Here is a 25614-nt window from a genome sequence, read left to right as displayed (position 1 = left end):
GGAGGGCTGGGAGGACTATACATCACTGGGGAGGGATGGGAGGACTATACATCACTGGGGAGGGCTGGGAGGACTATACATCACTGGGGAGGACTGTGACTACTATATATCGCTGGGGAGGGATGGGAAAACTATACATCACTGGGGAGGGCTGTGACTACTATATATCACTGGGGAGGGCTGGGAGGACTATACATCACTGGGGAGGGCTGGGAGGACTATACATCACTGGGGAGGGATGGGAGAACTATACATCACTGGGGAGGCCTTGACTACTATATATCACTGGGGAGGGCTGGGAGGACTATACATCAATGGGGAGGGCTGGGAGGACTATACATCACTGGGGAGGGCTGGGAGGACTATACATCACTGGGGAGGACTGTGACTACTATATATCACTAGGGAGGGCTGGGACGACTATACATCACTGGGGATGGCTGGGAGGACTATACATCACTGGGGAGGGCTGGGAGGACTATACATCACTGGGGAGGGCTGGGAGAACTATACATCACTGGGGAGGGCTGGGAGGACTATACATCACTGGGGAGGGCTGGGAGAACTATACATCACTGGGGAGGGCTGTGACTACTATATATCACTAGGGAGGGCTGGGAGGACTATACATCACTGGGGAGGGCTGTGACTACTAAATATCACTGGGGAGGGCTGGGAGGACTATACATCACTGGGGAGGGCTGGAAGGACTATACATCACTAGCAAGGGCTGTGACTACTATACATCACTGGGGAGGGCTGGGAGGACTATACATCACTAGCAAGGGCTGTGACTACTATACATCACTGGGGAGGGCTGGGAGGACTATACATCACTGGGGAGGGCTGGGAGGACTATACATCACTGGGGAGGGCTGGGAGAACTATACATCACTGGGGAGGGCTGTGACTACTATATATCACTAGGGAGGGCTGGGAGGACTATACATCACCGGGGAGGGCTGGGAGGACTATACATCACTGGGGAGGGCTGGGAGGACTATACATCACTAGGGAAGGCTGGGAGGGACTATACATCATTGGGGAGGATCGGGAGGAATGTACAGACATCTCTGTAGGTACAGACCTATCAGGGGTGCACAGGCAGCCCTGGGGAGGCCAGAGGGGCACAGGTAGACATAGGGACGCCGGAGGGGCACAGGCAGCCCTGGGGAGGCTGCAGGGACATGGCAGCCGTGGGGATGCCAGAGGGTCTCAGACAGGCATGGAAACACAAACAAACCCGGAGGACACTGGGGCAGCCCCTCCTCTTCTGTGGGACGAGAGCGCATTGTGAGCTTACTCCGCCCACAATGTATGTCCTCACACTGGCACTGGCCAGTGTGAGGATATAATCCTGACTGGGTTTAAAGGGCCAGCAACCAGCAAGACACAGCTGCTGCTCGAGCACTGCGGTCGCTGGAATGTACCCAGGGGCCGCAGAAAAGGTCATGGGCCGGAGGTCCCCCACCCCTGGCTTAGAGGGTAACAACGCTAAATCATGTAGTAAAAAAGCAAAATTGCAATTTCCCTAAAATCAGATTATCAGTTCCAAGAAGCCATTAGTCAGACAGATCAGTCTCATGAATGTTCTCCCGATGGACTGAACTCCTTCGGTCACGATTATATTGATTAAAGATGAGTGTGGTCTAGCGGCGACATCAGCGATCCTTGGCCACCGGACACGAGCCCTGCAGGCCTCCCCCTACCATCTGGCATCACCGGCGTCTCTTCTGATTATAAGCCCGATACGACATCATGCATGTGTCACAGCCTCATCGATGACGTCACACCGAGAGGTCTCCATGTCTCCCATCTGGTGGCCACACACTCCTGACGTTCCCGCTAGACCAGGGTCCTGCGATATTATTCCCTCATTTCTATTCTGTCCCATGGATATGAGCAGGAGATTTCTGATTTTTGACCTTGTGGTCGTCATCCATTGACCTTATTACATGATGGAGCTGCCATGTGTCCAATCGTCTTTATCACTTTCCTTCTTCAGGAACCGGCTACAGATTCAGGGTGAGAGCACTGAATATCTTAGGAGAAAGTCAGTCCAGCGTGCCGTCCAGGCCCTACATGGTGTCGGGGTACAGCAACCGCAACTACGAGCGTCCGGTCACCGGCCCCTATATCACCTTCACCGAAGCCGTCAACGAGACCACCATTATGCTGAAATGGGTGGTAAGTCTCCTGATGGAGGGTGGGGTGCACACACGTTCTGCCCCCTAGTGGTCATATAAACAGAACTCTGTGTAGTCATAGTCCATTCTTACTTCCATCTGTAGTACTTCCCGGCAAGTAACAACAACACCCCCATCCACGGCTTCTACATTTACTATCGCCCCACGGACAGCGACAACGACAGCGACTACAAGAAGGACATGGTGGAAGGTGAGTGGTGGTGTCCTCCGCTGCCATCATGTAATGCCATATCCATGGCGGGATCACTGTATATAATACCATAATGCTAGTATTGGCTTCTCCACTAGGGGAGCAGTTTTCTTGCTCCTGTGGTTTTACAGTTCATGAATATGCTTCTCTTACATCTATGTGTATATGTTCGCTCATGTTTGTCACCCCCTCACCCCAGGTGACCGATACTGGCATTCAATCACCGATCTTCAGCCCGAAACCTCCTACGATATCAAGATGCAGTGTTATAACAAGGGCGGCGAGAGCGAGTTCAGTAACGTCATGATCTGCGAAACCAAAGGTAATTATGGTGTCGGGTATAGAGCCTCACCAACATAACTGGCTCCTACCAAAAGGCCAGAAAATACGGCTCCCAACCAATATCTGGACGGATACGTAATGGAGGGCACCACTTGTGGATCCATCCTTTTGATGGCCGTGGTACCTGAGAGATGGTCGTCATTTTCTGCTTTTCTTTACTTGCAGCTCGTAAGTCTTCTACTCAAGGCGGTCGCCCACCGCTGCCCGCCGTGCCGTCACCGCAGCCGCCACCCAACAGAAATGGGCCTCTAGGAACCGCCACGGTAGCAAGATCCAGTGACTTGCCGTATCTGATAGTGGGTGTAGTACTGGGCTCTATTGTTCTTCTCATCGTCGCTTTCACCCCGATCTGCCTGTGGAGGGCGCTGTCCAAACAAAGTAAGTGTCTGCAGGGTCACATCCGAAACGTTACATTCCTAAAATGTTGTATCCACCAATGATTTTATGGATATGGAAGTTGTGGAACACCTGGATATGAGCGCTCCAGAGCACGCGGAGTACATGGATATGAACTTTCTAGAGCCCTGATCCTCAAATTGGTCTTCAGCTGTTGTAAAAAGTTGAATTCTGGAGCATTGCGAATAGATATGAAGGCTCTGGATTCTGATTTCCTTTATGAATGTTGAGGAGAATCATGTAGATATGATCATTCTAGAGTACACCGGATTGATATCAATGAAATAGTTTATAGACATATGAATATGTTGAGGCATATATAATTGATACAATTTTTCAGAAGGATGTTTGGTGAATATGAACATTTTAGAGAATGTTGGGTGGATAGAAATGTTCTGGATCGTGTTGGGTGGATAGAAATGGGCTGGATCGTGTTGGGTGGATAGGAGTGTTCTGGAGCTTGTTGGGTGGATAGGAACGTTCTGGATCATGTTGGGTGAATAGGAACGTTCTGGATCATGTTGGGTGGATAGGAACGTTCTGGATCATGTTGGGTGGATAGGAACGTTCTGGATCATGGGTGATAAGAACGTTCTGGATCATGGGTGGATAGGAACGTTCTGGATCATGTTGGGTGGATAGAAATGTTCTGGATCATGTTGGGTGGATAGGAATATTCTGGATCATGTTGGGTGGATAGGAATGTTCTGGATCATGTTGGGTGGATAGGAACATTCCGGAGCGTGTTGAATGAATAGGAACGTTCCAGATCATGTTGGGTGGATAGCAATGTGCTGAATCATGTTGGGTGGATAGGAATATTCTAGATCCGGTTACGTGGATAGGAACATTCCGGATCATGTTGGGTGGATAGGAATATTCTTGATCATGTTACGTGGATAGGAACATTCCGGGTCATGTTGGGTGGATAGGAACATTCTGGATCATGTTTGGTGGATCGGAACATTCTGGATCATGTTGGGTGGATAGGAACATTCTGGATCATGTTACGTGGATAGGAACATTCTGGATCATGTTGGGTGGATAGGAACATTCTGGATCATGTTGGGTGGATAGGAACGTTCTGGATCATGTTGGGTGGATAGGAACGTTCTGGATCATGTTGGGTGGATAGGAACGTTCTGGATCATGTTGGGTGGATAGGAACGTTCTGGATCATGATGGGTGGATAGGAACATTCTGGATCATGTTGGGTGGATAAGAACGTTCTGGATCATGTTGGGTGGATAGGAACGTTCTGGATCATGTTGGGTGGATAGGAACGTTCTGGATCATGTTGGGTGGCTAGGAACGTTCCGGATCATGTTTGATGGATAGGAACGTTCCGAATCATGTTGGGTGGATAGGAACGTTCCGGATCATGTTGGGTGGATAGGAACGTTCTGGATCATGTTGGGTGGATAGGAATGTTCTGGATCATGTTGGGTGGATAGGAATGTTCTGGATCATGTTGGGTGGATAGGAATGTTCTGGATCATTCTGGGTGGATAGGAATGTTCTGGATCATGTTCAGTGGATAGGAACATTCCGGAGCGTGTTGAATGAATAGGAACGTTCCAGATCATGTTGGGTGGATAGCAATGTGCTGAATCATGTTGGGTGGATAGGAATATTCTAGATCATGTTACGTGGATAGGAACATTCCGGATCATGTTGGGTGGATAGGAACGTTCCAGATCATGTTGGGTGGATAGCAATGTGCTGAATCATGTTGAGTGGATAGGAATATTCTGGATCATGTTACGTGGATAGGAACATTCCGGATCATGTTGGGTGGATAGGAACATTCTGGATCATGTTGGGTGGATAGGAACATTCTGGATCATGTTGGGTGGATAGGAACATTCTGGATCATGTTGGGTGGATAGGAACGTTCTGGATCATGTTGGGTGGATAAAAATGTTCTGGATCATGTTGGGTGGATAGGAACGTTCTGGATCATGTTGGGTGGATAGGAACATTCTGGATCATGTTGGGTGGATAGGAATGTTCCGGATCATGTTGGGTGGATAGAAATGTTCTGGATCATTCTGGGTGGATAGGAATGTTCTGGATCATTCTGGGTGGATAGGAATGTTCCGGATCATGCTGGATGGATAGGAACATTCCAAATCATGTTGGGTGGCTAGGACGTTCCTGATCATGTTTGATGGATAGGAACATTTCGAATCATGTTGGGTGGATAGGAATGTTCCGGATCATGTTGGGTGGATAGGAACGTTCTGGATCATGTTGGGTGGATAGGAACGTTCTGGATCATGTTGGGTGGATAGGAACGTTCCGGATCATGTTGGGTGGATAGGAATGTTCTGGATCATGTTGGGTGGATAGGAATGTTCTGGATCATGCTGGATGGATAGGAACGTTCTGGATCATGTTGGATGGATAGGAACGTTCTGGATCATGCTGGATGGATAGGAACGTTCTGGATCATGTTGGATGGATAGGAATGTTGTGGATCATGTTGGGTGGATAGGAACATTCCGGATCATGTTGGGTGGATAGGAATGTTCTGGATCATGCTGGATGGATAGAAACGTTCTGGATCATGTTGGATGGATAGGAACGTTCTGGATCATGCTGGATGGATAGGAACGTTCTGGATCATGTTGGGTGGATAGGAACGTTCTGGATCATGTTGGGTGGATAGGAATGTTGTGGATCATGTTGGGTGGATAGGAACATTCCGGATCATGTTGGGTGGATAGGAACGTTCTGGATCATGTTGGGTGGATAGGAATGTTGTGGATCATGTTGGGTGGATAGGAACATTCCGGATCATGTTGGGTGGATAGGAATGTTCTGGATCATGCTGGATGGATAGGAACGTTCTGTATCATGTTGGATGGATAGGAACGTTCTGGATCATGCTGGATGGATAGGAACGTTCTGGATCATGTTGGATGGATAGGAATGTTGTGGATCATGTTGAGTGGATAGGAACGTTCTGGATCATGTTGGATGGATAGGAATGTTCTGGATCATGTTGGGTGGATAGGAATGTTGTGGATCATGTTGAGTGGATAGGAACGTTCTGGATCATGTTGGATGGATAGGAACGTTCTGAATCATGTTGGGTGGATAGGAACGTTCCGGATCATGTTGGGTGGATAGGAATGTTCTGGATCATGTTGGGTGGATAGGAACGTTCCGGATCATGTTGGGTGGATAGGAACGTTCTGGATCATGTTGGGTGGATAGGAATGTTCTGGATCATGTTGGATGGATAGGAACGTTCTGGATCATGCTGGATGGATAGGAACGTTCTGGATCATGTTGGATGGATAGGAACGTTCTGGATCATGCTGGATGGATAGGAACGTTCTGGATCATGTTGGATGGATAGGAATGTTGTGGATCAAGTTGGGTGGATAGGAACATTCCGGATCATGTTGGGTGGATAGGAATGTTCTGGATCATGCTGGATGGATAGGAACGTTCTGGATCATGTTGGATGGATAGGAACGTTCTGGATCATGTTGGGTGGATAGGAATGTTGTGGATCATGCTGGATGGATAGGAACGTTCTGGATCATGTTGGATGGATAGGAACGTTCTGGATCATGCTGGATGGATAGGAACGTTCTGGATCATGTTGGATGGATAGGAATGTTGTGGATCATGTTGAGTGGATAGGAACGTTCTGGATCATGTTGGTTGGATAGGAACGTTCTGGATCATGTTGGTTGGATAGGAACGTTCTGGATCATGTTGGGTGGATAGGAACGTTCTGGATCATGTTGGTTGGATAGGAACGTTCTGGATCATGTTGGGTGGATAGGAATGTTGTGGATCATGTTGGGTGGATAGGAACATTCCGGATCATGTTGGATGGATAGGAATGTTTTGGCGCATGCGGTGTGGATATAATTTTTCTAGATCATGTTGGGGGCAGATGAACGTTCTAGAGTTTATCACTTTTTTTTTTCACCTCCATGTTTTTTTTCCCTTTGTAGAGCAAACCACAGACGTGACATTTCCCAGCACAGGCCTCCTGAACCCGTCCTCCTCCTGCCAGTACACGATGGTGCCGCTCCGAGGGGCCCCGGCCATCAGCACCATCCCTTACTCCAACGGGTCTGTGATGAATGGAAACTGCCCTCCAGCTAAACTGGTGTATGCCGGAGGCAAGCAGAGAGACTACAGCTCCGAGCCGCTGCACAAGGTGAGCGATGGCGCCCCCCAGCTACACCCCCCCAGGGCGGACTATAACAGGAGGGTCCTGCAGACCCTGTAATTGCTGAATATATTTTATCATGTCTTATATAACCAGGACGAGGCCTGTACGCTGCTAGAGAACAACTCGAGACCCTCGGAGACTGCGGACCTCCACCCTCCAGAGTGAGTGCATACGACCATAGTCAGAGCTGTGATCTCAGTACATCACATAGGGGTCTGATATTGGGGGTCCTCTGTCTCCTCTTCGGGGGGCTTTGTGATATAACGTTCTGGTATCCTCTCTAGGTTTTATGAGCGGCAGAGCAGCGATGTGACTGTAATGTGCAACTTGTGCGACCAGGACAGAGCCCACCCATATGGAGAGATCCCCCCACCCGAGGACCAAGCGTCACCCCGAATACCAGACCCCTGCCAGACATTTCCCATCCTGTCCGTGCCCACCGAGCCCCCCATATGCCAAGGTAAATGATACATATGATATGAGATGTAAACTATGTGGAGCTGATAACAGGGAGCAATAGCTTACACCTGTCTGATGTTGACTTTTGTCCTCTTTATGGCAGACTGCTCGTACTTCATGCCCCCGGCAGAGATGGCGGAGACTTTAGAGACACCGAATTCCCTCACGGACCCCCATTGTAACCCAGTACAGGCCAGCGAGACAGAAGACCAACCCGGCCGGCACACGTATCAAGGACTGGCCACTTAATGGACTGTATCATGGACTATAAAGGGGATGGTGGAGCCAAAATGCCCAATCCTACTGAGAACGTGCCCTCCACCAGGGTGCCGCCATGTTTGTCAGCTCCCATGATGCTTTGCTAGGTGTAAACACTACATCTCCCACAATGCCTTGCAAACCCTGGACCAGTATGGAGCTGTAGACGGATCTGGGGCCCTTATGGACGTCCTCAGGGGCCCCATGTGACAGTGTGGCCACCGTTCTCGGTAATGTGACGTCTTCCGGCTCATTCATCCCCTGCGCAGCAGAGAAATAAATGGAGTTTATTTTTATACTATAGATATTTATATATTTATGCTCATGTACATAGATTTATTTTCTTTATAAGGAAAGATTTGTACGGTCAGAATTCCACGACCGCCGTATCCCACACCCCACAGAACGGTAGACGAGGAGCCGACGAGACCTACTAATGTATAGCTTGCGCTAGCACGTCAGCCGGTGAGACGCGAGGCACAGGATCACATAGCGCCTCCGGCTGACGGAGGCACCGACGCATTATGTATACCCGCCTTCATGCAGTATGAGACATTTGGCTGCTTTCAGTATAAATGTAAGAAATGGAAATAAATCTGTATTATAAAATCTGGGCGTTGGATCATCATTGCTGGAGAAATACTAGGAAATATTAATGTTCTGTTCTGCAGTCCCCGTCATGGCCAGGAGGGGGCGCTCCAGGTCATGCTGTCAGAATCTGCCCAAGAGGCCAAACCAATAAATATAGTGAAACTGGACAGGGCAGGATCCTCACTGGGGCCATCGAGTATCTGGCTGTCCCTGTAATGAGTCTCTTCCCTTCAGCGCCCTGCAGCACTAAAACCATCATCAGTACATGAATAAAATACCAGAATCATCATTAATAGATGAATATAGCACTAAAACCACCATAAATACATGAATAAAGAGCCGCAATCATTCAGTATATGAATACAACACCAGAAACACTATCCGTACACAATACAAAACCAGAACCATTATCACTACATGAATATATCACCAGAACAACCATGAGGAAATGAATACAGCACTAAAATCATCAGCAGCACACGAATACAGCACCACAACCACAATCAGTAAATTAATACACCACAAGATTCACCATTAGTACATGAATACAGCACTACAACCATGATCAGTACATGAATATAAAGAAGTCATTGTTACATCAATACAGCACCAGAACCACCATCAGTATATTAATACAGAACTAGAACCATCATCAGTACATGAATACAGCTCCAGAATCCCATCAGTACAAGAATACAGCACCAGAACTATCTTCAGGCCATGAGTACAATACGAAAACGATCATCAGTACATGACTACAGCACCAGAACCATCATCAGTACATGAATACAGCACTAGAACCATCATCAGTACATAAATAGAACAGACCAATCATCAGTACATGAATGCAACACCAGGGCCTTCATCAGAACAGGAATACAGCACCAGAACCATCATCAGTACATGAATACAACACCAGAAAAAACATCAGTTTATGAAAACAGCACTAATGTAATCATCAGTCCATGAATACATTACAAAAACAAACATCAGTAAATTAATACACCACCAGAACCATCATCAGTACATGAATACAGCACCAGAACTATAATCAGTGCATAAATACAACACCAGACTCATCATCTGTACAAGAATACAACACTAGAACCATCATAAATAAATAAATAGAGCACCAGAATCACCATCAATTAATACAGCACTAGAACAATCACCAGTCTATGAATACAACACCAGAATTATCATCGGTACACGAATAGAGCACTAGAACCATCATCAGTCCATGAATACAATACCAGAACAATCATCAGTACATGAATAAAAATACCGAATCCTCATCAATACATGAATACAGGAATGACCATTGGTACATAAATACAGCACTTGAACCATCATCAGTACATGAATACAGCACTGGATCCATCATCAGTACATAAATACTACATCAGAACCACCATCACAACATGAATACTAGAACCATCAGCAGTGTATGAATACATCCCCAAAACAACAAACAATACATAAATACAGCACCAGAACCATCATCAGTACATTAATACTGCACTAGAACCATCATGAGTACATAAATACAATACCAGAACCATCATCAGTACATGAATACAGCACTAAACAAACATCAGAACATAAATACAGAACCATCATCAGTACACCATGTTCCAAATTATTATGCAAATTATATTTTTCTCTGATTTTCTTAAAGGGTTGGTGCAAATGACAGTCAGTCTAATAAGTCGTCATCATCCGTTAGAGTATACATCAAATTTTATTGTAGAAACCTCCCAATGATAACAGTATGATCTTCCTGTTACAAATTATTAGGCACAGGAGAGTTTCTAAACATTTTATGTTTTAAATAACTGAAAATGCTGATTTGTGGAAATTGCAGCATTAGGTCACATTCACTGAAATAAAAAGCTATTTAAATTCAGAACCTCCTAACAGGCCAAGTTGCATGTAATATAGGAACCCTTCTTTGATGTCACCTTCACAATTCTTGCATCCATTGAACTTGTGAGTTTTTGGCGAGTTTCTGCTTGAATTTCATTGCATGATGTCAGAATCGCCTCCAGAGCTGCTGTTGTGATGTGAACTGCCTCCCACCCTCATAGATCTTTTGCTTGATGATACTCCAAAGGTTCTCTATAGGGTTGAGGTCAGGGGAAGATGGTGGCCACACCATGAGTTTACCTCTTTTTATGCCCATAGCAGCCAATGACACAGAGGTATTCTTTGCAACATGAGATGGTGCATTGTCATGAATGAAGATGATTTTGCTTCTTTAGGCACATTTGTGATTTTTGTACCATGGAAGAATGTTGTCAGTCAGAAACCCTCTATACTTTGCAGAGGTCATATTCACACCTTCAGGAACCCTAAAGGGGCCTACCAGATGTCTCCCCATGATTCCGGCACAAAACATGACTCCTCCACCTCCTTGCTGACGTCGCAGCCTTGTTGGGACATGGTGGCCATCCACCACTCCATCCATCTGGACCATCCAAGGTTGCTCCACACTCATCAGTAAACAAGACTGTTTGAACATTAGTCTTCATGTATGTCTGGGCCACTGCAACCGTTTCTGCTTGTGAGCACTGGTTAGGGTGGCCGAATAGTAGGTTTATGCACCACAGCAAGCCTTTGAAGGATCCTACATCTTGAGGTTCGATGGACTCCAGAGGCAGCATCAGCTTCACATATCTGTTTGCTGGTTTGTAATGGCTTTTAAGCAGCTGCTCTCTTAATCCGATGGACTTGCCTGGCAGAAACCTTCCTCATTCTGCCTTTATCAGCACGAACACATCTGTGCTCTGAATCAGCCACAAATCTTTTCACATTACGATGATCACGCTTAAGTTTTCGTGAAATATCTAATGTTTTGTTCAAGGCATTGCATTATTTGATGCTTTTCAGCAGAAGACAGATCCTTTTTCTTCCCATGTTACTTGAAAACTGTGGCCTGCTTAATATTGTGGAACATCCAGTTTTCCTTTTATTGGGCTCACCTGGCAAACTAATTATCACAGGTATCTGAGATTGCAGCGATCCAAAGAATCCTGAGACACAATGCCAACGAGTCTCATAGAAAAAAAAATAATCGCTATGACACTTAAATCCAATTTGCATAATAATTTGGAACAGGGTGTACATGAATAAAGCACTAGAACCTTCAGTACATATAGCACTAGGACCATCATCAGTACATGATTGCAGCACTAGAACCATCAACAGTACATGAATACAGCATGAGAACCACCATCAGTAACTGAATCACCATCAGTACATAAATACAGCACCAGAACTACCATCAACACATGAATACAGCATCAGAACCACTATTAGAACATGAATAGAGCACCAGAATCCCCATTAGTTCATGAATACAGCACTAGAATCACCATCAGTAAATTAATACAGCACTAGAACCATCATCCATACATGAATACATCACTAGAACCATCCTCAGTCCATAAATACAACACCAGAATGACCATCAGTACATAAAAAAACACCAAAACCATCATCAGTGCATGAATACAGCACTAGAACCGCTTCCAGTACATGAATACATCCCTAAAACCATATTCAGTACATGAACACAGCACCAGAACCATCATCAGTACATGAATATAACACACACCAGCACCATCATCAGGACATGAATAAACCAGAACTACCATTAGTAAATGAATACAGCACAAGAACCACCATCAGTACATGAATACAGTACCAAAAGCATTATAAGTATATGAATACAGCACCAGAACCACATCAATTAATGAATACAGTGCCAGAACTATCAATACTTAAATACAGCACAAGAACTATAATCAGTACATGAATACTGCACTATAATTGTCATCAGTACAAAAATACAACACAAGAACCATCATCAGGACCCGAATACAACACTAGAATCCTCATTAGTACATGAATATAGTACCACAACCACCATCAGTACATAAATACAGCACTAGAACCATCATCAGTACATGACTACAGCACTAGAACCACCATCAGTACATGAATACAGCACCAGAATTAGAACCACCATCAGTACATGAATACAGCACCAGAACTATCATCAGTACATGAATAAAGCTCTAGAACCTCCATTAATAAATGACTACAGCACCAGGTGAACAAAAAGCACCAGAACCACCATTAGTACATGAATATATCAAGCTTAGTGGAGCAATAAATTGCGATGTATGCCTACAATTATATTGCATAAACCTACAGCTGCCTCAGTCATTAATAATGGTGAAAAACTGTTGAGAGTTGTTACCAGCCATCATCAGACTGTGGACAAAACAGGAACCACAGTACTGATGAAAATTAGTATCACAAACCGTTATATCAAGGTACCTTATTGGTGGCGTCTTCTCTGATTCGTAGTCGTTCTCATCCCTTTTGTCTTCATGTAGTCCAGGCGCCCGCATCTCATTTCTGTGGACTTTCCTTTTCTCTGTCCTTCTGATGAACATATTGACATAATGCCCTTAAAAATAAGTATAATTACAATGCCCCCTGCATAAAAATATCCCATATTGTACCAAATTAATTGCCGCTCACTATTTCATGCTCAAAATCCCCTTTACTGGTGCTCCTGTCTTCAATCGTATTTGTACAAAAAAGACTGACGGCACTCCCAAAATTGCAATGTGAACAGGTGCATAACTGAACATGACATAAAATGATAAAAAGACAGTTGCACTCTGAAATGCTAAAGTATGAAAACCATGAATGCGAAAGTATAGAAATGCATTACTGTTAAAGGAAATCTAGGAAAAAAATGAGATATTTAGCTTACAAAAATGGCCATTTTCATATGTGCCCAGTAGCCACAACAAGGCATACCTTGTATACTGGGTACCTACTCTGAACTGAAGCCTATCTCTGGGTTTAAAAAAGCCTCCTGCCTATGGTGAGTAGGAACTTGCTACAGAGAATAAAATCAGGTGTGTTTAGTGGGGGAGGGGTGCACAGTCAGAAGGCATAACCCCCATTAATCTAGACAAAAAAGACTGATGGCACTCCCATAATTGCAACGTGAACAGGTGCTTAGCAGTAATGCATGTCTATAATACTTTTGCATTCATGGTTTTCATACTTTAGCATTTTGGAGTGCAACTATCTTTTTTTTTTCCATGCAATCGTATTTATGCCTGAAAGACATGACTGCAATTGAATGCAGAAAAAATAGGTCCCCATAATGCAAAGAATCACAAAGAAAAGCAAATTTGGAACTTAAAAATATGAGCAAGAACAAGAAATGGGGCACCCCATACCAAAAGCTAAAATAAGGATCAGCAGGGAATGAAATGAAGGCACAAACAAATGATAACATACAGTATATCACAAGTACACACAGTGTCATCAGCATGTTGCAACAGGGATACAGAGAGACTGGAAGAGTCACAGGAGAGCAGAGAAGTGGACATCGTTTGGTCACATCTCACATTGATGACTGCTTCATTGTGAACAATGCTGTGTGGAGCTGGATGATGAATGCCACACAACTCCAGGCACCAATATGGGAAGTGAGATGCCTCCAAGTGTCACATCAGACTATTCAAAACAGTTTACATCAGTGTGGTCTGTGTGGTGGATGACCTGCAAGGTACCTGACTGCACCACCAAACACAGAAGTCATCTACGTACATGACCGCACCACCAGGCAGAGGTGTCATCTATGTACCTGACTGCACCACCAGGCACAGGAGTTATCTACATACCTGACTGCACCACCAGGCACAGGAGTTATCTACATACCTGACTGCACCACCAGGCACAGGAGTTATCTACATACCTGACTGCACCACCAGGAGAGGCGTCATCTATGTACCTGACTGCACCTCCTGGCACAGGAGTCATCTATGTACCTGACTGCACCTCCTGGCACAGGAGTCATCTATGTACCTGACTGCACCACCAGGAGAGGCGTCATCTATGTACCTGACTGCACCACCAGGAGAGGCGTCATCTATGTACCTGACTGCACCACCAGGCACAGGGGTCATCTACATACCTGACTGCACCACCAGGAGAGGCGTCATCTATGTACCTGACTGCACCACCAGGCACAGGGGTCATCTACATACCTGACTACACCTCCAGGCACAGGGGTCATCTATGTACCTGACTGCAACACCAGGCACAGGGGTCATCTATGTACCTGACTGCACCACCAGGCACAGGGGTCATCTATGTACCTGACTGCACCACCAGGCACAGGGGTCATCTATGTACCTGACCGCACCACCAGGCACAGGGGTCATCTACGTACCTGACTGCACCACCAGGCACAGGGGTCATCTATGTACCTGACTGCACCACCAGGCAGAGGCGTCATCTATGTACCTGACCGCACCACCAGGCACAGGGGTCATCTATGTACCTGACTACACCTCCTGGCACAGGAGTCATCTATGTACCTGACCACACCACCAGGCACAAGGGTAATCTATGTACCTGACCGCACCAACAGGCACAGGGGTCATCTATGTACCTGACTGCACCACCAGGCACAGGGGTCATCTATGTACCTGACCGCACCACCAGGCACAGGCACAGGGGTCATCTACGTACCTGACCGCACCAACAGGCACAAGGGTAATCTATGTACCTGACTGCACCACCAGGCACAGGGGTCATCTATGTACCTGACTGCACCTCCTGGCACAGGAGTCATCTATGTACCTGACTGCACCACCAGGCACAGGGGTCATCTACGTACCTGACCGCACCACCAGGCACAGGGGTCATCTACGTACCTGACTGCACCACCAGGCACAAGGGTAATCTATGTACCGGACCGCACCACCAGGCACAGGGGTCATCTACGTACCTGACTGCACCACCAGGCACAGGGGTCATCTATGTACCTGACTGCACCACCAGGCACAGGGGTCATCTACATACCTGACTGCACCACCAGGCATAGGGGTCATCTATGTACCTGACCGCACCACCAGGCACAGGGGTCATCTACATACCTGACTGCACCACCAGGCACAGGGGTCATCTACATACCTGACTGCACCACCAGGCACAGGGGTCATCTACGTACCTGACCGCACCACCAGGCACAGGGGTCATCTACGTACCTGACCGCACCACCAGGCACAAGGGTAATCTATGTACCTGACCGCACCACCAGGCACAGGGGTCATCTACGTACCTGACCGCACCACCAGGCACAAGGGTAATCTATGTACCTGACCGCACCACCAGGCACAAGGGTAATCTATGTACCTGACCGCACCACCAGGCACAGGGGTCATCTATGTACCTGACCGCACCACCAGGCACAGGCACAGGGGTCATCTACGTACCTGACCGCACCAACAGGCACAAGGGTAATCTATGTACCTGACTGCACCACCAGGCACAGGGGTCATCTATGTACCTGACTGCACCTCCTGGCACAGGAGTCATCTATGTACCTGACTGCACCACCAGGCACAGGGGTCATCTACGTACCTGACCGCACCACCAGGCACAGGGGTCATCTACGTACCTGACTGCACCACCAGGCACAAGGGTAATCTATGTACCGGACCGCACCACCAGGCACAGGGGTCATCTACGTACCTGACTGCACCACCAGGCACAGGGGTCATCTATGTACCTGACTGCACCACCAGGCACAGGGGTCATCTACATACCTGACTGCACCACCAGGCATAGGGGTCATCTATGTACCTGACCGCACCACCAGGCACAGGGGTCATCTACATACCTGACTGCACCACCAGGCACAGGGGTCATCTACATACCTGACTGCACCACCAGGCACAGGGGTCATCTACGTACCTGACCGCACCACCAGGCACAGGGGTCATCTACGTACCTGACCGCACCACCAGGCACAAGGGTAATCTATGTACCTGACCGCACCACCAGGCACAGGGGTCATCTACGTACCTGACCGCACCACCAGGCACAAGGGTAATCTATGTACCTGACCGCACCACCAGGCACAGGGGTCATCTACGTACCTGACTGCACCACCAGGCACAAGGGTAATCTATGTACCGGACCGCACCACCAGGCACAGGGGTCATCTACGTACCTGACTGCACCACCAGGCACAGGGGTCATCTATGTACCTGACTGCACCACCAGGCACAGGGGTCATCTACATACCTGACTGCACCACCAGGCATAGGGGTCATCTATGTACCTGACCGCACCACCAGGCACAGGGGTCATCTACATACCTGACTGCACCACCAGGCACAGGGGTCATCTACATACCTGACTGCACCACCAGGCACAGGGGTCATCTACGTACCTGACCGCACCACCAGGCACAGGGGTCATCTACGTACCTGACCGCACCACCAGGCACAAGGGTAATCTATGTACCTGACCGCACCACCAGGCACAGGGGTCATCTACGTACCTGACCGCACCACCAGGCACAAGGGTAATCTATGTACCTGACCGCACCACCAGGCACAAGGGTAATCTATGTACCTGACCGCACCACCAGGCACAGGGGTCATCTATGTACCTGACCGCACCACCAGGCACAGGGGTCATCTATGTACCTGACCGCACCACCAGGCACAGGGGTCATCTATGTACCTGACCGCACCACCAGGCACAGGGGTCATCTATGTACCTGACCGCACCACCAGGCACAGGAGTCATCTATGTACCTGACTGCACCACCAGGCACAGGGGTCATCTATGTACCTGACTGCACCACCAGGCACAGGCGTCATCTACATACCTGACTGCACCACCAGGCACAGGGGTCATCTATGTACCTGACTGCACCACCAGGCACAGGGGTCATCTACGTACCTGACCGCACCACCAGGCACAGGGGTCATCTATGTACCTGACTGCACCACCAGGCACAGGCGTCATCTACGTACCTGACCGCACCACCAGGCACAGGGGTCATCTATGTACCTGACTGCACCACCAGGCACAGGGGTCATCTATGTACCTGACTGCACCACCAGGCACAGGGGTCATCTACATACCTGACTGCACCACCAGGCACAGGGGTCATCTATGTACCTGACCGCACCACCAGGCACAGGGGTCATCTATGTACCTGACCGCACCACCAGGCACAGGGGTCATCTACGCTGGATGAGGGACCAGAGACCTCATTGTTAAGCTGTAATTGAAGCTCAAGGCTATATGGCAAATTACTGAGATAGTGACATTTTTTGGGGGAAGCAGAGGGTTAAACCCACCGCTGGTGTTGGGTTTTTTCAATAAATGTAATCACCATTGCTGCCTCTAATTAAATGCCCGACCGTCATGGTAAAATACGACTGCGCTGTACGGAGATCTTCTGCTTCTCACCATTTGCAAAACAGTGGCCGGTCCATGAGCTGAACTCACTCGCAGCTGCACAGGTCTCTCGTGGTTTGCTACAATGTATCAGTCTGGAGGTCACAGCATTGTCTACACTGGATACAACTGTATCTAATTCACCGGATGAGTGCGTGCACAGGTATCTGCCAAAATGTAGTCACTGCAGAGCCAGGCATACTGCCCCAATACAACTACAATATCAGCCATACTGCCCCAATACAACTACAATATCAGCCATACTGCCCCAATACAACTACAATATCAGCCATACTGCCCCAATACAACTACAATATCAGCCATACTGCCCCAATACAACTACAATATCAGCCATACTGCCCCAATACAACTACAATATCAGCCATACTGCCCCAATACAACTACAATATCAGCCATACTGCCCCAATACAACTACAATATCAGCCATACTGCCCCAATACAACTACAATATCAGCCATACTGCCCCAATACAACTACAATATCAGCCATACTGCCCCAATACAACTACAATATCAGCCATACTGCCCCAATACAACTACAATATCAGCCATACTGCCCCAATACAACTACAATATCAGCCATACTGCCCCAATACAACTACAATATCAGCCATACTGCCCCAATACAACTACAATATCAGCCATACTGCCCCAATACAACTACAATATCAGCCATACTGCCCCAATACAACTACAATATCAGCCATACTGCCCCAATACAACTACAATATCAGCCATACTGCCCCAATACAACTACAATATCAGCCATACTGCCCCAATACAACTACAATATCAGCCATACTGCCCCAATACAACTACAATATCAGCCATACTGCCCCAATACAACTACAATATCAGCCATACTGCCCTAATACAACTACAATATCAGCCATACTGCCCCAATACAACTACAATATCAGCCATACTGCCCCAATACAACTACAATATCAGCCATAGTGCCCCAATACAACTACAATATCAGCCATACTGCCCCAATACAACTACAATATCAGCCATACTGCCCCAATACAACTACAATATCAGCCATACTGCCCCAATACAACTACAATATCAGCCATACTGCCCCAATACAACTACAATATCAGCCATACTGCCCCAATACAACTACAATATCAGCCATACTGCCCCAATACAACTACAATATCAGCCATACTGCCCCAATACAACTACAATATCAGCCATAGTGCCCCAATACAACTACAATATCAGCCATACTGCCCCAATACAACTACAATATCAGCCATACTGCCCCAATACAACTACAATATCAGCCATACTGCCCCAATACAACTACAATATCAGCCATACTGCCCCAATACAACTACAATATCAGCCATACTGCCCCAATACAACTACAATATCAGCCATAGTGCCCCAATACAACTACAATATCAGCCATACTGCCCCAATACAACTACAATATCAGCCATACTGCCCCAATACAACTACAATATCAGCCATACTGCCCCAATACAACTACAATATCAGCCATAGTGCCCCAATACAACTACAATATCAGCCATACTGCCCCAATACAACTACAATATCAGCCATACTGCCCCAATACAACTACAATATCAGCCATACTGCCCCAATACAACTACAATATCAGCCATAGTGCCCCAATACAACTACAATATCAGCCATACTGCCCCAATACAACTACAATATCAGCCATACTGCCCCAATACAACTACAATATCAGCCATACTGCCCCAATACAACTACAATATCAGCCATACTGCCCCAATACAACTACAATATCAGCCATACTGCCCCAATACAACTACAATATCAGCCATAGTGCCCCAATACAATTACAATATCAGCCATACTGCCCCAATACAACTACAATATCAGCCATACTGCCCCAATACAACTACAATATCAGCCATACTGCCCCAATACAACTACAATATAAGCCATACTGCCCCAATACAACTACAATATCAGCCATACTGCCCCAATACAACTACAATATCAGCCATACTGCCCCAATACAACTACAATATCAGCCATACTGCCCCAATACAACTACAATATCAGCCATAGTGCCCCAATACAACTACAATATCAGCCATACTGCCCCAATACAACTACAATATCAGCCATACTGCCCCAATACAACTACAATATCAGCCATACTGCCCCATTACAACTACAATATCAGCCATACTGCCCCAATATAACTACAATATCAGCCATACTGCCCCAATACAACTACAATATCAGCCATACTGCCCCAATACAACTACAATATCAGCCATACTGCCCCAATACAACTACAATATCAGCCATACTGCCCCAATACAACTACAATATCAGCCATAGTGCCCCAATACAACTACAATATCAGCCATACTGCCCCAATACAAATACAATATCAGCCATACTGCCCCAATACAACTACAATATCAGCCATAGTGCCCCAATACAACTACAATATCAGCCATACTGCCCCAATACAATTACAATATCAGCCATACTGCCCCAATACAACTACAATATCAGCCATAGTGCCCCAATACAACTACAATATCAGCCATACTGCCCCAATACAATTACAATATCAGCCATACTGCCCCAATACAACTACAATATCAGCCATACTGCCCCAATACAACTACAATATCAGCCATACTGCCCCAATACAACTACAATATAAGCCATACTGCCCCAATACAACTACAATATCAGCCATACTGCCCCAATACAACTACAATATCAGCCATAGTGCCCCAATACAACTACAATATCAGCCATACTGCCCCAATACAACTACAATATCAGCCATACTGCCCCAATACAACTACAATATAAGCCATAGTGCCCCAATACAACTACAATATCAGCCATACTGCCCCAATACAACTACAATATCAGCCATACTGCCCCAATACAACTACAATATCAGCCATACTGCCCCAATACAACTACAATATCAGCCATACTGCCCCAATACAACTACAATATCAGCCATACTGCCCCAATACAACTACAATATCAGCCATAGTGCCCCAATACAACTACAATATCAGCCATACTGCCCCAATACAACTACAATATCAGCCATACTGCCCCAATACAACTACAATATCAGCCATACTGCCCCAATACAACTACAATATCAGCCATAGTGCCCCAATACAACTACAATATCAGCCATACTGCCCCAATACAACTACAATATCAGCCATACTGCCCCAATACAACTACAATATCAGCCATACTGCCCCAATACAACTACAATATCAGCCATAGTGCCCCAATACAACTACAATATCAGCCATAGTGCCCCAATACAACTACAATATCAGCCATACTGCCCCAATACAACTACAATATAAGCCATACTGCCCCAATACAACTACAATATCAGCCATACTGCCCCAATACAACTACAATATAAGCCATACTGCCCCAATACAACTACAATATCAGCCATACTGCCCCAATACAACTACAATATCAGCCATAGTGCCCCAATACAATTACAATATCAGCCATACTGCCCCAATACAACTACAATATCAGCCATACTGCCCCAATACAACTACAATATCAGCCATACTGCCCCAATACAACTACAATATAAGCCATACTGCCCCAATACAACTACAATATCAGCCATACTGCCCCAATACAACTACAATATCAGCCATACTGCCCCAATACAACTACAATATCAGCCATACTGCCCCAATACAACTACAATATCAGCCATACTGCCCCAATACAACTACAATATCAGCCATACTGCCCCAATACAACTACAATATCAGCCATACTGCCCCAATACAACTACAATATCAGCCATACTGCCCCAATACAACTACAATATCAGCCATACTGCCCCAATACAACTACAATATCAGCCATACTGCCCCATTACAACTACAATATCAGCCATACTGCCCCAATACAACTACAATATCAGCCATACTGCCCCAATACAACTACAATATCAGCCATACTGCCCCAATACAACTACAATATCAGCCATACTGCCCCAATACAACTACAATATCAGCCATACTGCCCCAATACAACTACAATATCAGCCATACTGCCCCAATACAACTACAATATCAGCCATACTGCCCCATTACAACTACAATATCAGCCATACTGCCCCAATACAACTACAATATCAGCCATACTGCCCCAATACAACTACAATATCAGCCATACTGCCCCAATACAACTACAATATCAGCCATACTGCTCCAATACAACTACAATATCAGCCATACTGCCCCAATACAACTACAATATCAGCCATACTGCCCCAATACAACTACAATATCAGCCATACTGCCCCAATACAACTACAATATCAGCCATACTGCCCCAATACAACTACAATATCAGCCATACTGCCCCAATACAACTACAATATCAGCCATACTGCCCCTAATACAACTACAATATCAGCCATAGTGCCCCAATACAACTACAATATCAGCCATACTGCCCCAATACAACTACAATATCAGCCATACTGCCCCAATACAACTACAATATCAGCCATACTGCCCCAATACAACTACAATATCAGCCATACTGCCCCAATACAACTACAATATCAGCCATACTGCCCCAATACAACTACAATATCAGCCATAGTGCCCCAATACAACTACAATATCAGCCATACTGCCCCAATACAACTACAATATCAGCCATACTGCCCCAATACAACTACAATATCAGCCATACTGCCCCAATACAACTACAATATCAGCCATACTGCCCCAATACAACTACAATATCAGCCATACTGCCCCAATACAACTACAATATCAGCCATACTGCCCCAATACAACTACAATATCAGCCATACTGCCCCAATACAACTACAATATCAGCCATACTGCCCCAATACAACTACAATATCAGCCATACTGCCCCAATACAACTACAATATCAGCCATACTGCCCCAATACAACTACAATATCAGCCATACTGCCCCAATACAACTACAATATCAGCCATACTGCCCCAATACAACTACAATATCAGCCATACTGCCCCAATACAACTACAATATCAGCCATACTGCCCCAATACAACTACAATATCAGCCATACTGCCCCAATACAACTACAATATCAGCCATACTGCCCCAATACAACTACAATATCAGCCATAGTGCCCCAATACAACTACAATATCAGCCATACTGCCCCAATACAACTACAATATCAGCCATAGTGCCCCAATACAACTACAATATCAGCCATACTGCCCCAATACAACTACAATATCAGCCATACTGCCCCAATACAACTACAATATCAGCCATACTGCCCCAATACAACTACAATATCAGCCATACTGCCCCAATACAACTACAATATAAGCCATAGTGCCCCAATACAACTACAATATCAGCCATACTGCCCCAATACAACTACAATATCAGCCATACTGCCCCAATACAACTACAATATCAGCCATACTGCCCCAATACAACTACAATATCAGCCATACTGCCCCAATACAACTACAATATCAGCCATACTGCCCCAATACAACTACAATATCAGCCATACTGCCCCAATACAACTACAATATCAGCCATACTGCCCCAATACAACTACAATATCAGCCATACTGCCCCAATACAACTACAATATCAGCCATACTGCCCCAATAGAACTACAATATAAGCCATAGTGCCCCAATACAACTACAATATCAGCCATACTGCCCCAATACAACTACAATATAAGCCATAGTGCCCCAATGCAACTACAATATCAGCCATACTGCCCCAATACAACTACAATATCAGCCATACTGCCCCAATACAACTACAATATCAGCCATACTGCCCCAATACAACTACAATATCAGCCATAGTGCCCCAATGCAACTACAATATCAGCCATACTGCCCCAATACAACTACAATATCAGCCATACTGCCCCAATACAACTACAATATCAGCCATACTGCCCCAATACAACTACAATATCAGCCATACTGCCCCAATACAACTACAATATCAGCCATACTGCCCCAATACAACTACAATATCAGCCATACTGCCCCAATACAACTACAATATCAGCCATACTGCCCCAATACAACTACAATATCAGCCATACTGCCCCAATACAACTACAATATCAGCCATACTGCCCCAATACAACTACAATATCAGCCATAGTGCCCCAATACAACTACAATATCAGCCATACTGCCCCAATACAACTACAATATCAGCCATAGTGCCCCAATACAACTACAATATCAGCCATACTGCCCCAATACAACTACAATATCAGCCATAGTGCCCCAATACAACTACAATATCAGCCATACTGCCCCAATACAACTACAATATCAGCCATAGTGCCCCAATACAACTACAATATCAGCCATACTGCCCCAATACAACTACAATATCAGCCATACTGCCCCAATACAACTACAATATCAGCCATACTGCCCCAATACAACTACAATATCAGCCATACTGCCCCAATACAACTACAATATCAGCCATAGTGCCCCAATACAACTACAATATCAGCCATACTGCCCCAATACAACTACAATATCAGCCATACTGCCCCAATACAACTACAATATCAGCCATAGTGCCCCAATACAACTACAATATCAGCCATACTGCCCCAATACAACTACAATATCAGCCATACTGCCCCAATACAACTACAATATCAGCCATACTGCCCCAATACAACTACAATATCAGCCATACTGCCCCAATACAACTACAATATCAGCCATAGTGCCCCAATACAACTACAATATCAGCCATACTGCCCCAATACAACTACAATATCAGCCATACTGCCCCAATACAACTACAATATCAGCCATAGTGCCCCAATACAACTACAATATCAGCCATACTGCCCCAATACAACTACAATATCAGCCATACTGCCCCAATACAACTACAATATCAGCCATACTGCCCCAATACAACTACAATATCAGCCATACTGCCCCAATACAACTACAATATCAGCCATACTGCCCCAATACAACTACAATATCAGCCATACTGCCCCAATACAACTACAATATCAGCCATACTGCCCCAATACAACTACAATATCAGCCATACTGCCCCAATACAACTACAATATCAGCCATACTGCCCCAATACAACTACAATATCAGCCATACTGCCCCAATACAACTACAATATAAGCCATAGTGCCCCAATACAACTACAATATCAGCCATACTGCCCCAATACAACTACAATATAAGCCATAGTGCCCCAATACAACTACAATATCAGCCATACTGCCCCAATACAACTACAATATAAGCCATACTGCCCCAATACAACTACAATATCAGCCATACTGCCCCAATACAACTACAATATCAGCCATACTGCCCCAATACAACTACAATATCAGCCATACTGCCCCAATACAACTACAATATCAGCCATAGTGCCCCAATACAACTACAATATCAGCCATACTGCCCCAATACAACTACAATATCAGCCATACTGCCCCAATACAACTACAATATCAGCCATACTGCCCAATACAACTACAATATCAGCCATACTGCCCCAATACAACTACAATATCAGCCATACTGCCCCAATACAACTACAATATCAGCCATAC

At 45.8% G+C, this 25614-nt stretch overlaps 1 protein-coding gene across 1 annotated transcript in view; it reads left to right on the top strand.

Moving 5' to 3' along the window:
* The window catches only part of BOC (BOC cell adhesion associated, oncogene regulated), a 93830-nt gene extending 85402 nt beyond the window's left edge, over window positions 1-8428 (top strand). The window contains exons 12-19 of the mRNA XM_075334871.1: window positions 2006-2187; window positions 2292-2397; window positions 2597-2719; window positions 2905-3117; window positions 7113-7321; window positions 7430-7497; window positions 7621-7796; window positions 7899-8428. Of these exons, the coding sequence (XP_075190986.1) occupies window positions 2006-2187; window positions 2292-2397; window positions 2597-2719; window positions 2905-3117; window positions 7113-7321; window positions 7430-7497; window positions 7621-7796; window positions 7899-8044 (1223 nt within the window). The 3' untranslated portion in view covers window positions 8045-8428. The remainder of the gene's footprint in view (window positions 1-2005; window positions 2188-2291; window positions 2398-2596; window positions 2720-2904; window positions 3118-7112; window positions 7322-7429; window positions 7498-7620; window positions 7797-7898) is intronic.
* The last annotated feature ends 17186 nt before the right edge of the window (window positions 8429-25614 follow it).

Source organism: Anomaloglossus baeobatrachus, chromosome 2 (assembly GCF_048569485.1).
Source record: "Anomaloglossus baeobatrachus isolate aAnoBae1 chromosome 2, aAnoBae1.hap1, whole genome shotgun sequence".
Classification (NCBI taxonomy): Eukaryota; Metazoa; Chordata; class Amphibia; order Anura; family Aromobatidae; genus Anomaloglossus; species Anomaloglossus baeobatrachus.
This window is presented reverse-complemented; position numbering and strand designations above follow the sequence as displayed.